This window comes from Branchiostoma belcheri, unplaced genomic scaffold, assembly GCF_001625305.1.
Source record: "Branchiostoma belcheri isolate BF01 breed outbred unplaced genomic scaffold, Haploidv18h27 scaffold35, whole genome shotgun sequence".
Taxonomy (NCBI): Eukaryota; Metazoa; Chordata; class Leptocardii; order Amphioxiformes; family Branchiostomatidae; genus Branchiostoma; species Branchiostoma belcheri.
Genome location: NW_017803965.1, coordinates 1353270 through 1368064, shown reverse-complemented (window position 1 = coordinate 1368064; position 14795 = coordinate 1353270). Strand labels below are relative to the sequence as shown.

The 14795-nt window shown below is 38.7% G+C and overlaps 1 protein-coding gene across 1 annotated transcript; it reads left to right on the top strand.

Annotated features, from left to right (window-relative positions):
• Nucleotides 1-8119: 8119 nt before the first annotated feature.
• LOC109475782 (homeobox protein Hox-C11a-like) lies at nt 8120-11496 on the top strand. Its single transcript, XM_019776542.1, has 2 exons — nt 8120-8645; nt 10993-11496. The coding sequence occupies exons 1-2, from the start codon at nt 8120-8122 to the stop codon at nt 11307-11309; spliced, it is 843 nt and encodes a 280-aa protein (XP_019632101.1). The 3' UTR covers nt 11310-11496.
• The last annotated feature ends 3299 nt before the right edge of the window (nt 11497-14795 follow it).

Below are 14795 nucleotides of genomic sequence, written 5' to 3'. Positions count from 1 at the left end.
AACTTTGCAGATAAGTTATTTGTTAAAGGCACCCAGTGCAGTTTTTAGTGCTTGGAAACCCGATTTTTCAAAGCCAGTATTCTAGGCATTTATCTACATACTGAGTTAAAAACACACTATCCCAATGTATATTGACCCTCATGGAGCAAACATTTCCAAAATTCCGACGGAAAATGGTTACTGGAAGGGCTCTGGGCTGATTTTTAGGGTACCACCCAGAAAATAAAATATTTGGGCTTGTTTCTGCAGTTTTAAATGCTCAAAGTATGAAATACTGATTTAAATGTGCTAATGTGAAGCAGTATGTGTCAATATTACAAAGATTGCCTTATTCATAATATTTCCAGTTTGCTGCCCTGAAATCGCATTGGATGCAAGATTATTGGTATGACTTTAGCAATATTGAGCCCTGACCCGCTGGAAATTCGGAAAACCCTTCAATTTTGCAAGTTTCGGTCTTAATAAATTGAACATTCTTTGTTTACTTTGGACACAGCTTTTGCTCTTATTTTACCTTATGTTGTACTCGCGATTCTGCTACACAATGGACAGATTAAGAAAGAGTTCAGCGATTCTAAAACTCGTAGGAAATCAAATGTTGATAAATTTATGAAGAAGATAGCTAAATTGTAGGGCCTGATTTTAGTACAGAATATACAGGAGAAGTTTGAGACATTTTTAATTTTTACAGTAGATATTGTAGCTTTGAACATTTCATAGCTGACTAAAATATTTTGACATCTAAGATACAAGATGGAAATGTATATAGTAATTTGGTAATGGAGTCAGAAATTGAAATTTCTTTGCACCACACATACTCTTATTGCTTGCTCACTTCTTTCGACCAAATCATTATTTTTGCATCAACTACAAGGACAGAAAGTGCCGTACACCGACAATATATCTAGGATCTGAAATACAGTTTTTTTTGCAATCCTTAGGATGTGAACTTAATCACAAACTTTTTTGTCGTCAAGACAGTATTACATATATGTACCACTGTTTTGAAGGTAATGTTTGAATCAAATTGTCTTGTTATGATTTCTATTGTTGAATCTGTCGCTTGCAAAATGATGGCAAGTTGTACCCATATATAGTTCCTCTATCGACTCATGCTATTGTAAACATCCTCACAATTCAGCCTTCTAATACAGCTGCTATAAGGTAAGTAGGTCTTGTTGTTGATATGAATGAATGAATGAATGAATTAATGAATGAATGAATGAATGGTTTATTTCAATAACAAAATCAATCATAATAATTGCAATATTGCAAATTCATGCCCGAGGGCTAATTGCAAGTACAGAAGAACCATTTGGTATAAAACCATGCAACTAACACCCAGAGAGCTACTGATATCACACAGTAGATGACATGCCGTTGCAGCTAGAACATCGCTGAATTGAGACATGATTCACAATTAAAAGATTTGTCATTCCCACCACTATGACACATTTATATTTAGACGAGCAGATGAGATTATGCATGGAGTAACTCGACAAGAAACGACATCGTGATGTTACTAAATCTAGAGGTTCTGTATCTGAATTGAGAGGTTCTGTCTTTAGAATTCAACGCTCTATCGTGCATATCCCCACGTTTAGGAGGTAACCAGCAAGCGCAAGTGGGTGATTTTGATACAGATATTGCATAGCTCTGCGTATGAACTGATGAACCAGTCTACTACTACTACTACTACTACTACTACTACTACTGCTGCTGCTGCTGCTACTACTACTACTACTACTACTACTACTACTACTACTACTACTACTACTACATACACAAAAAACAAATACTAACCAGGCTGATTTGCATCTCTGATTGGTAGGTATTTTGGGCCCAGTGTGCGGTTTGCCGATCCACATGTGGTGGCGCCGAAATGTTGTTGTCTTGCGGCAATGTTCAAGGTCAAATTTCAATTTGACCTTGAAAAGGACCACCCACATCGTGTGCTTCTAAATATTGCAAAGCAAGGAATTTATAATTTTACATTAAAAAAACTCAATGGCTATGGATAAATACAAATGAGCAACAAATATTATTTTGGGTCATGGACAATGGTTACCCTTAGCTCTTACCTTTCGAGTACATATTATAGTCGTAATATGTATGCAATAATATCCGTGTCGGTGTCCTAAATGGCCTGTATGGTCTTGTATTATCATCATTGATGATATAATAGTTACGGTGGTTAAAAACGGTAGCTTTAGAATTTGTTGATGTTCTTCTGCGAGTAAATAATTTTTTTAACCAAATTATGTATCCAAACGAAACTGTTGTTACGTCTGTGAAAGGTAGACATCCAGGTAATGAGATACACAAGAAAACACTTACTCAAGCAACTGAATAGACTTTGAAAACTGTCAGACTTTTCAAGTAGCATCCACTACTTTTCGCCAAGGACCAATTTCTTCATTCGACACTGAAAATACCTCATAGACTAAAAGTAGTGGATGCTACTTGAAACACATGACAAGTTTTGAAATCTATGCATTTGATTATTTTTTTTCTTTTCTTTCTTTATTTTGTGAATTTCCTTGACAGTCGGTACCAAAGTATAATTTCTGACGAGATAAATATCAAGGTTTCAGTAATACATTATACAGACACTAATACGTGTCTTTTGTACCTCATCGGCCTCAAGTAGTGAACCTTACATTTTTTTACTTCTACCATTTGAACAGTTACCAAAGTCAATCACCCAAAGAGTTTCAGAATGATTTTTATAGAAAATGTAATGTAACATATATCTATAGAACTGTTTCTATGTAGATGGTATGGACTACTGTACCAATACATGAGCCGATTTATGAAGATGTAGTGACTTTAAATCTATTGTCGTAATGCCATATATTATATCCTAGAAAAGCAATAGTTGTTTCTTATAGTTTTTCAATTAATAGTTTTAATTTCCATATTTAATTTCCAAGTTTCTAACATCCAAAGATAGAAGCACAAATATTATAATGGCTATTCCACATCCTTAAACATGACAATAGCAGTTTTTATTTTTTCTTGTTGTACATGTGTTGTTTTCAATAATACCATAACGTGAATAGGACTTTCTAAGTAACATTTTTATAGTATTTCACATATATTAAGATAGAAATTATTCTTAACACTGTGCCAATTAGACAAAAAGTAATTAAGAACGAAATAAACAAGTTATTCTCTCTTTCACAGAATATTGGTGAAGCTAAACATTCTTTCAAAGAAATATCTACCAAAGAAAATCTTAACTGATTTTTTGTGTCAGATATAAACCACTAGAATCTGTCTAGCACATAGACTAACAAATGCACACCAACACATTCTACAGCTACCGGTTTTAACCACTGTAAAAACATTGAATTGGCAAATGTACATTTTAAAAGAAAAGTCTGTTTTCACTAACATTTTACCTTATATGACATGTGGTGTTGCTCTAAACAGGTAATAGTGTTTCCCATACGTATATTCTAACCAATGTGTATATTCAAACATTTGTATTTTTGCAACTTATACCTGCTATGTATTATCGCTTGCAGCTACATTTTTATACAATTTCACAGTGTCTAAAGAGGTTAAAAAGTGCTATATTTGTGTATATTCTCTTTAAAACCAATAGTTTTTATCCGCATAATGTAAAATTAGATTAACTACAGTCATCGACATATACTTGAATTGACTCCACTGTTTTTGTTTGTGTTTTTATTCAAGGAAACAATAATACAAAAGAAAGGACGAAAACGAAGTGGCAGCCTACTCAAGTTGTGTACAACTTATATTCTAGTCGCCACTTGTACATTCAAAATGAAATGTTTGACAAGTCACTAAACAATACACATAAACGCAATAGCTTAGATGAACATGACTATGAACCCCTGAACCCATGGAAGAAAGAATAAAGAACACTGACAACTAAAACGTGTTGTTGCTATAAAATAAAGACTAAGCTTCAATTTCAAACACTAACTACAAAGAATTGGGATTTACCCCAAATTTTCGGTTGACTCCATTTGTGTAAGTCCCAATTCTTTGTAGTTAGTGTCGGAAATCGAAGCTTAGTCTTTATTTCATAATGACTTGTACCAACACGGATGAACTTCCATGCTGTGTTGTTGCTATGATGACTTTCTTCGTGGCTAACATGATTTTGCAGTTGATATTATGAGAGCTGGGCAAACTACCACGTAGAATTCAAATTCCACTGTCCGCACAAGTTGTATAGATATTGTGTCGTCTTCTTCTTGATCTGTAGTAGAAAAATAAAAGAATCCAGACGACATGAAAACCGTTCTTCTAGACGCTTCGCGCGGCACCCTCCAAAGAATTAGAATCGGCAACACTCGGAAAGAGGGGGGCGTGGCTTCGAGTCGCGAGCCGTCCCACGGATGTGGTCGAATATAGTGCAACAGGACACACCATGTGGTTTTCTCGTGTTACCCACCTGCAAAGTAAATGAAATTGTCTGTTTCCGTTTACTAAGAATCTTTCGTTAATTACGAGAAATCAAACCAGATGAAGAACACTCGTTTACGTGTATATGTCTAGGTTCTATTATAGAATAGTTTACCGAAACGTATACAGTCGCACAACACGCTATATAGTAAAAGCACACAAAGAGATAATTATAAAGAATCATTGATATAGTATGAAGTGTAAATTATATCATATTTTGCCTGGTAGTTGGTATACCCTCGTCTATTAGAGCGACACTAGCGGTAGAGTACACAAGACAAAAATATACTGAACTCCAAATGAGTTTTGGGCGCATGGTGCCGAGAATATGTATATTCAGTGCTTTCATGGTATAATACAAGCATTTTAGCTAGGTAAATATTTGTGAGTGGCTATCTAGAGAAAACATGCCTGTGCATTTTGGAATATCTTGCCATATCGTTGAATGACTGCCAGCAACACTACATTTGGTATCATAGGTAAGAGAAAAGATAATGCAACTTGGAAGGGAATTCTCGATCAAAAGTAGCTGTTTTCTCAATAGATTCTCTTTACCTTACCTCACAATTTTCCTTTCATAGCAAGTACAGTCATGCAAAGTTGTACCTTGGGTAAGCTATTTTAGATAGATACATAGAGCTATTTTTCTAGGCTATAGATCTGTATGTTAACACCTATGTGTATGCATTTACAAACTGGCTTTGCAAAATCACCATTTGTTTATGTCACCATAATTTGATCCCCTCAACACCCCTAACTGTTCTGACACATAATATAGCACCAATATCTTTAAGTGTACATGATGAAAAATATTCAGTCAAGTCACTAATCGTGTTTTGTCCATATTTGACCATATGGCAAGCACACGAAATAATATGCTGTGAAAACGCCCCCCTCCCATGCTAGGCACTTCTAGCACCTAGACTAGGGAATCTATGAATAAAATGTACCCAAATGGAGCAGCGCACGCTTCTAAGTAGTGCAAACATACACTACATGTTGGCGAAATAAATACAGATACAAAAGAACCGTACGGTATAGTAAAGGTACACCTGGCACTGTGTGTATGTATCGCAAATGAAGCGGTCGCTATGAAGCGTGGAGGCTGGATTCACCACACCATTCTTTCTTGTTTTGGAAACATGACTGCGTATCGCAAGCTTGTGTGGCCTTGTCCACTTCATTACGATCACAGCCTATATACGCGTACTAAACACTCAAACAAGAGACTTATTTTAGCTCAATTCTTCAAAGAATGAACTGACAAAACTGTCTATTGCAAGTAATATCGCCTATATGAAATATATTGGGCTAGGATATATGCTTAGTTGGATAGTTTAGCTACCTGTGGCATTGTGTTGACTATGGAACACTCAAAGATCGTACTTATATCAACATGTTGCACAAATAGACCTCGCTGTTTGGGAAATATTTCACCTTCGCCAAGTTATTTTCTGTGCAGGTGCTTTTCGTTTGTTTCTGCCGGCAGACGAGCATTTTTGACATACACCCACGCATAGAAATACACGTGCTACTCAAATATTATTTTTCAAAACACAAAAAATACACTATATTGTAGTATATAAATACGTCATATAGATTTAAAATTGTACAATTAGAAGTCGAGTTGACCATCATATAAAATAATGTTTGCCATTATTTTGTACTTAAAGACTATGTCTTGACGCCCCGTCTGAAAATGTGGATTCAAATGCCCTGTTGCTATGCCAAAGTAATAGTACTATTTCTGGTAATGTTATTTTGGAAGGATCCCTTTGTTTTCTGCCAAAAATGCTATACAGACACGGGAAAACCGGTTCTGATAATTCTGATGTATTTTCATGAAGTTACAAAAGCATAGAAAATGCTCGCATGTGTTTCGAGTATTCTTTGAGTATGTATCCACAAGTCCAAAGACAGCAAGCATACATGTATAAACATTAGCTTACCGGCTGTATGCTTGCCTGCTTTGTGTTGAGATTTAAATGGCAGTTTTTATGTGACGCGAAATTCACAACACTTGTCAACAACTCACACGTTATACAGAATCTACAAGCGATATGTTTAACACATGTGGTAAGTAATATGTTGATACCATCGTTTCCTATGTTATATACAGATAATTATAGGTAAGAGAGTGGTGTTTTCGGACATGCCTCGTGTTAATTTGAGGTTGCATATACAACAAATAGATTTATACTGTGTTATTTAGGAAAATGATTAATAGAAAGCATGTTTTATCATGTTGAATAATATGAAAAATACTGTAAATACCATTTAAGTTTGGTTAGATATCAATGACTATACTTCAGGTCCCAGACCACAGTTTTATATTTTCTCTTGTACCGAAATAACCAAAGAATTGAGGAATTATACTTTATTATGTACCATTTTCCTGCCTTGGAATTATTCTGGCAAAATCTGTCAAATATCTTAGAAAGAAAAATTATTTTAAATATCTTATGTATGTTTCAACATTTACAATGTTAGACTCTAATTCAAGTTTGTATACGCGTAGATAAACGAACGAAAAGAGATACGATCATATTATGTTATTGTTACGAACGCTTATTTCATACTATTTGTTTGTAATTTGCCAAGAATTTACCAATAGTCAGGGAAAAATCACATTTTCCTTACACGTTTGTATACATATAGACACCTGCGGAACGAAACTCATTAACACACAATGTAAACAAAAGTTGACACATTTTTTTTCTTGCAAAACATGAAATAATCGCAACGTATTTGTAGACGGTGGAGTATGTAATAATACCAATAACAGAAAAAAAGATGAAGAAAGCGAGAGGGTGATCAATAAAATGAGATTACAAGTATTTGCAACAGACCGTCCAGTCTAGACAAAACAGGTCCTAGTATGTTCTACTGTCTAGATGGTGTTTTCATGTCTAGTGTTGTCCGTTCCAATACTTACCATGACTCTAGCGTCCTGGCGCAAAAACTATCGAAAAAAAATCGTCCTATAATCAGCAATAATTGAATACTTCAAGTTTGTTTAGCTGAAGGATGCTCTTATGACACTGTTGATTTTGATAATAGCACAATCGAGTGAAAAGAACTGCTTCGATGTAGGAAAATCTTGTGGTTTTGTTGCATGTTGTATATCAGTTGCCTGTATCCTGAAATTACTCTATACACTTTGAAATATTATGTGTGCCCAGTTTGGCGATATCATGATACGTGAATATTGCAAATTTTCGATCAGAATATAAAAGTTATATGTAGAAAAGTTGCTAATTACTGAAGTACTGCTTTATTTACTGTGTGTCTAGTGGCTGTAGGGTAGTTTTTGCGACAAATAATTTCGTCGACATTTTTTTTAGAAACTGTCGTCTTTCGACGAGACTCGCTTCGTCTAGATTTTGTAAATGTTCTCGGGAAGACACGTAGTGAGACATGTATGAGGATGGAGTATGGTCTAGAAAAAACACAGTTTTTTCCTACATGGGGTGTGCCACAATTTCCCGCGCACGTCACGTGACTGTCATAAAGCGATGGAACCGTCCAATGAGCGCGCCTGTCTCAGAGCGGACCACGCTATGATGAATGGTGTTTAGGCAAACCTTCGTACGACGGTATTTCAAGCCCGTCTCAGACACGGCTTCGGTGTCCTTGAGTCATTCACGCCTGGAAACACCGACGGCACCGTTTCGACATGAGCGGGATCGCCGGGGCGGAGACCGACCTGCTGCCGAGGAGCTGGGGTGGTCTGAACGGCGGGTGCAAGCCTCTACCCGGGCAGGGCACGCCACACTCCAACACCTACACCGTGCAGTCGAGCGCTCTTTCGCGGGACTCTGTTTACGCGCGGGACCTTCCCGTGCCGCTACTCATGATGCCAGCTCGTAAGGATGTATCCCACGGGGCGACCAACATGGGGTGGAACGCCTCCTCTCACCATTTGCACATGGCGCAAGAGTGCCCAGCTCCTATCGCTGAGTACTACACGCCGGGAGAACAGACCTATCAACCCGTCGGCTTCGCCCTACCGCAGTCCAGAGGATGCGACCCCTTCCCCAATGGCCATGAATACTGTCCTCCCGGCTACGCCGTGGACGCTCAGTACGGCTGCCGCTACTACGACCAACGCAGCCCCGTCAACCAATCCATGTACGGAGCCCAACAGTTACACCCGACCACCAACTCTTCCCCTCCCAAAGCCGCCACAGTCTACACGCAAGGTAATTTTTATCACAAACGACAACTAAACGATATTCTTCCGCTTTTAACGTGCACTTTTTACAAGGATTAAAACGTCGGGAGGAAGATATATGCGCTACGGAAGTCGATTTAAACGCTAGGGCGGGAGCTCCGCTAGTCGCCGTTTTTGATCCACTGGGGTAGAAAAGACGAATATCGGCCGTGCCGCTTGCCTTAGCTTGTCTATATGTCCCGTAATACATTATGTCTTGCTAGTTCATAGCTTGGAACTTTGTGTATGGCGTATTTGAAGCTAAATTATCATATATGGTTTCTAATGAGAAAAACAAGAGGAACAAAGAACACAGGTGGTCTTGTAGCTAGCCAGCTGTGTTCACTGCATGTTTTTTTATTGCACAAGCCGTCTTGCAAGTTACAACTTTTTTTCTGTTGCTGTTTTTCTTCACGCATGTATACATACTTTGTGACGTTGTTTTGCACAAGGGCTGAAAAGCACCTGCTCATTCATATTCAATTCCTCATTTGCGCTGGCGATTTATGAGCTAAAAATTCATCTTTATTCAGGACGATAAAACAACGATCAATTTTCAGTTACCACGAGGTACAGTTGCATTTGGTAATTTACCTGTAATACCACGGCAAGACACGAACGTACAAGCCCCCAAATTCCGGCGAATTTTCAAAGAAAAAAAGTCGTCAACAGAAAGATCCAAACTCTCTATCTATATCATCGAATTGAGTCAGGGCTGAAGAATATTCATAGGAATTAAAATAGAAGGTAAGATTTAATGGAAAGTAATATCGGGATAAAGAAACCACGTTGACACACACAATACCAACCGCAGAATTCTCACCCAACTCGTGTGGTGTTTTCTTTTTTACCATCGCTCATAAAGTTTCATTAACTAGGGGAACCACCGCACATTGTGTGAGCTCTTGCCAACCAGTCTTACTATAGCTCCGCACTTTTCCTATACGACTAAAACACAACGGTTAGCTACTTTGCCAATGCATCTAGGATGCTGCCCTATCATTACAGACCAAGTAATGTAAATACAGATGCTTTGTTTGTAAAGAGAAGCGATTTTTTGTATTTTTTTACGAAGAGGTTAAAGTTGTTGGAAGAGGGTTAACCGTTGTTTTATGTTTCCCACAAAACACACAATTGTTTCTATGTGCCATATCATAGGAATAATTACAGCAAAGAGCATCTAATTTTACTGTATACGCTCTCATCAACTAGATTCCATATACTCTGTACGAAAAAGCTATTTCCATAACTTTGTGGTAGAAAAATAGGACACAGGTGAAAAAGGAAGAGATCTAGTCACAGATGTCATACCGCAAATGTTATTTTGTTTCTATACTTTCGCCTGACCTAAAAAAGTGTTCTATTCATTTAGCACCACACTATAGTGACATCTGCACAGAGGTCTTCTATGTTTTTCATTGATCACACTGAGAGGACCATTTGGTAGCATTGACGGCGTTCTCAGAGAAAAGAAAATGTTTAACAGCTTTTTAAGAGACTTAATCCTTGTAGGATTAGCTACGCGCGTCAGCTTGTGGAGAATTAATACGTTTTTAACTGGTAGGATTACTTTGTATTGTTCCTATCATAACACAGTCTGGTACGGATAACGATCTTTCTTCTCGCATGTAGGTTACAATACACAGTATTTAAGGGCAGATATGGGGTAGTCTTTATAAATTGATAAGTTAATCTTCGGAGATACATGTGGTATGTAGAGAAATGTAATTAAGAGACAACTATGCATTTTTAAGTTCCGACTGGATTGTTTTTAGTGAACTAAGTGAAAAAGTGGACAGGCATAAGAGAATTATTGTGTACACTTGTGCGTGCGAGTGTGTTTGTGAGTGTGTGTTTGTGTGTACGTGTGTGTGTGTGCGTGCGCACGTGTGTGTGCGTGTGTGTGTGTGTGTGCACGTAAATATCTGATCTAGAGAAAACAGACTGTACATTTGCCTCTTGGGATACTAACTAAAACAAAGTTTCTTTCAAACTAATCATGATACACACCACACATGAACTGTGTACACAACTCAGTGGTTTAAAATCTGTTCTGTCTTCTTTGCTCTTGCTGTGCTATGTTTTGTGGACGTCTACATCGTTGATAAAATGTTTGTTTAAAGTTTAGGATATAAGGGTTTTCTTTTACACAACCAACATTGTCTCTTACTTTGTTAACGTTTCGGTGTTTTTGAGACACTTTCCTCAGAGCTTCTGACTGAAGTTCTGCATGGTAAGAGACAATATTGGTCGTGTAAAAGAAAACCCCTATATCCTCTACTGTACCAGCAATTTTTCGGAAATGTTTAAAGTTTGTTTTTCCCCTCTTTTTGTAGCCCTTACTGCATTCCCAGGCACCAATCCTGTAACCGGTGGTACGAAGGGCTTCTCGGCGACAGGCACCGGGACGACAACCCAGCGTCCTCGGACCAGAAAGAAGCGACGCCCGTACAGCAAACCCCAGCTGGCCCTGCTAGAAGACGAGTACGCCTCGCAGAAGTTCCTGACGAAGGAGAAAAGGAAGGAGATCTCGGAAAGCAGTAGTCTGTCAGAAAGGCAGGTGATGATATGGTTCCAGAACCGCCGGATGAAGGAGAAGAAGTTAGCGCGTAGAGCCGCCGCGCAAAGACACGCACAACACTTGTACGCATAATTTAATAACAACCCATAATTACACAACCTAGGTATCTATCCAAGTATTTGGTGTACATAAACGTGTTTTTTTGACAAAACTATCAATAACATGACGGAGCAACTACTGTTTGTTTTTTTTCCTTCGAAATGCGATAGAGCATTTCTAAATGCTTCTCTTCTGATCGACTTTTGTGTACGTGAAACTTAGTGCAGCTTTACGCCAGCTAGGATAGTCTGAAGCAGGTGGTATATACTTATATCCCAGCTGGGAGAAAACACGAGGAAAGGTTTGGAAGTTGATAAGACGCCCACTTCCCTTCTGTCTGAAGGACGGTTACGGGAGAAATTTGTCCTTGAGCTAATTTGTGGACCATAAGGGTCACTAGAAACCACTTGTTAATGGCGGGCCACCCTGCTGGCAAAATTACACCAGATTAGTCTCAGTCTACTCGACGTCTGCAAAAACATCCTGTCAGATTTTAGACACACTGCCGATAGTAAGGGGCAAGTGTTGGTAGTAGCCCAGTACCCGAAGAACATGGATACCAACATTAGAACATCCGGGCACTTTTCATGATGGCAGCACAACGTAGGTGAGCGGACAACAGTTATGAAACCGCCATCTTTTTTTGTCTCCACACCCAGTACTTCAAAGAAATACAGCAAGTCGAAATCCTGCAATGGGAGTCTTCAATCAAATCTGGTGATAACCCTTGAACGTGACTTTGACTCCCAGTGCTGAACTTTGAGTGGCAGACTGGGTTTGACCTCATTCCACTTACGGTCCTTTTTTTAAATTCTTAACGTCCTGCCAACGTCTGATAGCAGCAAAACGGTGCTTAAAAGTAGTGTGATGAGTTCTTTGGTCAATTACCCTCTAGAATCATAGACCTTTGGGACTTTTGGGACTGAACATATCTTTTTGTTATATTCCTTGTGCGAAATTTAATGCCTGCTCCACTGTTATTGCCGTGGGGCAAAAAATAATAAAAAATTATCAAACGATAACTCTTAATCAACATCTCTCTGCATCTGAGCAGGTATAATAGAGCAGAAAATATCTTTGAAGATTAAAGACAATATGATATATCAATTGTGTGTTTGGAATATTCAGGTAAATTTATCGGAAGACGAGGCTATGAGAAAGCATAGCCTCTTCCAGGCCATTCCACGCGAAGGTCGAAGACATAAATATGCGGTGAAGTCATAAACCTGTCGGACGAACCTCTGGTTACTATGGCAACGGGTCATCACTCTTCGGGAAATCGTTTGACAGGAGATAGGAGGTGACATCACGTTGTAAAAAAAGCGTGGATTCATGGGAAGGTAATTCCGCTGTCCTTGAGAATACTACATGCTGTGAACGTCAATAACACTTGCTGTAGTTTTCACAAAAACAAAAAAAAAATTGTGGTAGCTTTTGACTGTGCCAAATATGAGACAAATTGCCATCAACTTTTATAACTGAGATTGTGTGGGAATCAAAACCACAACATTGTGAAGGAATTGGTCGTCTTGTTCGCGTTATTTAATGGGCATGCATGCGCAATGCTTGTGCTAGTTATTATGGTTCTTGTGCTTGTGCGAGGTCAATGACAATCAGCATATACAAAATGTAACCACCCTTTTTGAAGGTGCTACTAGCTGTTAGGATAGTGTACGTATAGACTGTGATTGTGATGGAAAGATTGGGGAGGAGGCATTCTTACGTTCACGGATTTAGGAGGAGTGTGGCTACTAAGGACACGCAGTAGAACAGCGTACAGAGCATGCGATCTAAATACAATATGAAGTCTTGCTAAAATGGTACACGCGAATTTAGCGCCCCCCACCCCACCCCCACTGTACACAGAACCGGCAGACCGGCACTTAGCGTAATCTGCATGACGCATCGGCGTGACCGGAGAGGTCAGAGGTCAAGGTTACTATGTTTTGCTCGCCGCCAATCCGATGTACATGAAATGGCGCGTGGTGTATTTATGTTCTTATATGTGAACCATAGGCGCCCTCGCTCCTATAACTCTACCCACAGGCGTCGTCAGGGCTTGACTTCAGGTCCAAAACGTGGCCAAACTTGCCAACGTTATCCTACGCCGCAATCGATCTCTGGCGCTCTCTAGCTAGGTGTTTTTTCATCCATAAACGTGCTGGATCTTATCATTGTCGGCGGTGTGAAGCCCAGAGGCATTTGCATGTGCCTCTGTGCGTCACCAGATAAGCCACAGATCAAGGTCTTCTGGATAAAAATGCACCTGTTATAAAATACGATTCACCCCCACAGGTACAACGTTATGGGTCGCCATTCTCCCAGATGAAATGCTTGTCTTCGGTCTCAGAAAATACGGTGACACTTTCGCCCTCCCCTTACTTTCTCTAATAGTCAGTTATGTCAGTATCATAGCACTAGATGCACTGCCACGGTACGTTATAAAGTCACCGCATCTTAGGCAGGGCCAGAAAATTCATGTTACAAGAAATGTATGCATAAAATGGAATACTATCTGGTGTCGTAAACGGCTGTAAAATATGCTACGGATGGAGCCATTGGTTCTTTGACTTGTACTCGTTTGTGCGAAATGGCTGTAGTAGGCAATAGGCTCGTATTCGACAACTAATGAATGCCAAAGTGTTACGGTCCATAGAAAATGACCTTGAATGCGAATCTGATGCGAGTAAGTAGCTATTTACACGGGGTTAGATAGAAGGAGAACTCTTGCTGCATTGTAAAGCGTTCGTGCTGTGCCAAGTTTATATAATCATTGTTTCTCATGGTAATGTTGTGGTCAGAATTGTCTGTACTTCATATCCTTTCAAACACTTATCTTGAAACAGTGTAATAGGCTATGACTGGATACCCCCTCCCACCACCGACTTTTTTTTTCAAGATGGCGGATATCTAAATCAAAGTTAGGGATAAGATTGACGATGGCACTTCAAGATGTTCTGATATCTTTCTGAAAACAGAACGCAAAATTCTTTACATGTACACCATTTGTGATGTATGCAGATATTAAATTCTACTCCTTATCTGTATTGAAATGGAAAACTTCAGGTCGATTTGTACCTCTTCATTATTTTAGTCCCATTTTTAGTCCGCCATCTTGGAAAATATCTCTGCATTGGCAGACCACTTAACATTCTCAGTCCTATATTGACCTTGAATGTATACAACCCACCCAGCAATAAATATGGAAATACAATGGAAGAACACTTAAATCGTATGTATTGATATAAGGAAGGGTATTTGATATATGTCTTGTAATAACAACGGTATCTCTATTGGCTGTATGTAAATTGTGCCTACTTGGGATTCATCTCTATGCTACGGTAGTAAACAAAATTATATATGAATATATATATCATGTATCAGTTTTTTCTTAATTTATGAAAATGTTCCCAACTCTGTAGGACCATGTCTAGTTCAAATTACCAGTGAAGTGTCATGTAAGGTATTCGTACTAATTTTAATACAAGATATATAAGAAAAATGATCGTTCTCCTGTAT

Coding starts and splice junctions, on each gene's coding strand:
- LOC109475782 (XM_019776542.1), top strand. CDS start 8,120: ATGAGCGGGATCGCCGGGGCGGAGACCGACCTGCTGCCGAGGAGCTGG. Junction 8,646..10,992: donor CGCCACAGTCTACACGCAAG/GTAATTTTTATC, acceptor CTCTTTTTGTAG/CCCTTACTGCATTCCCAGGC.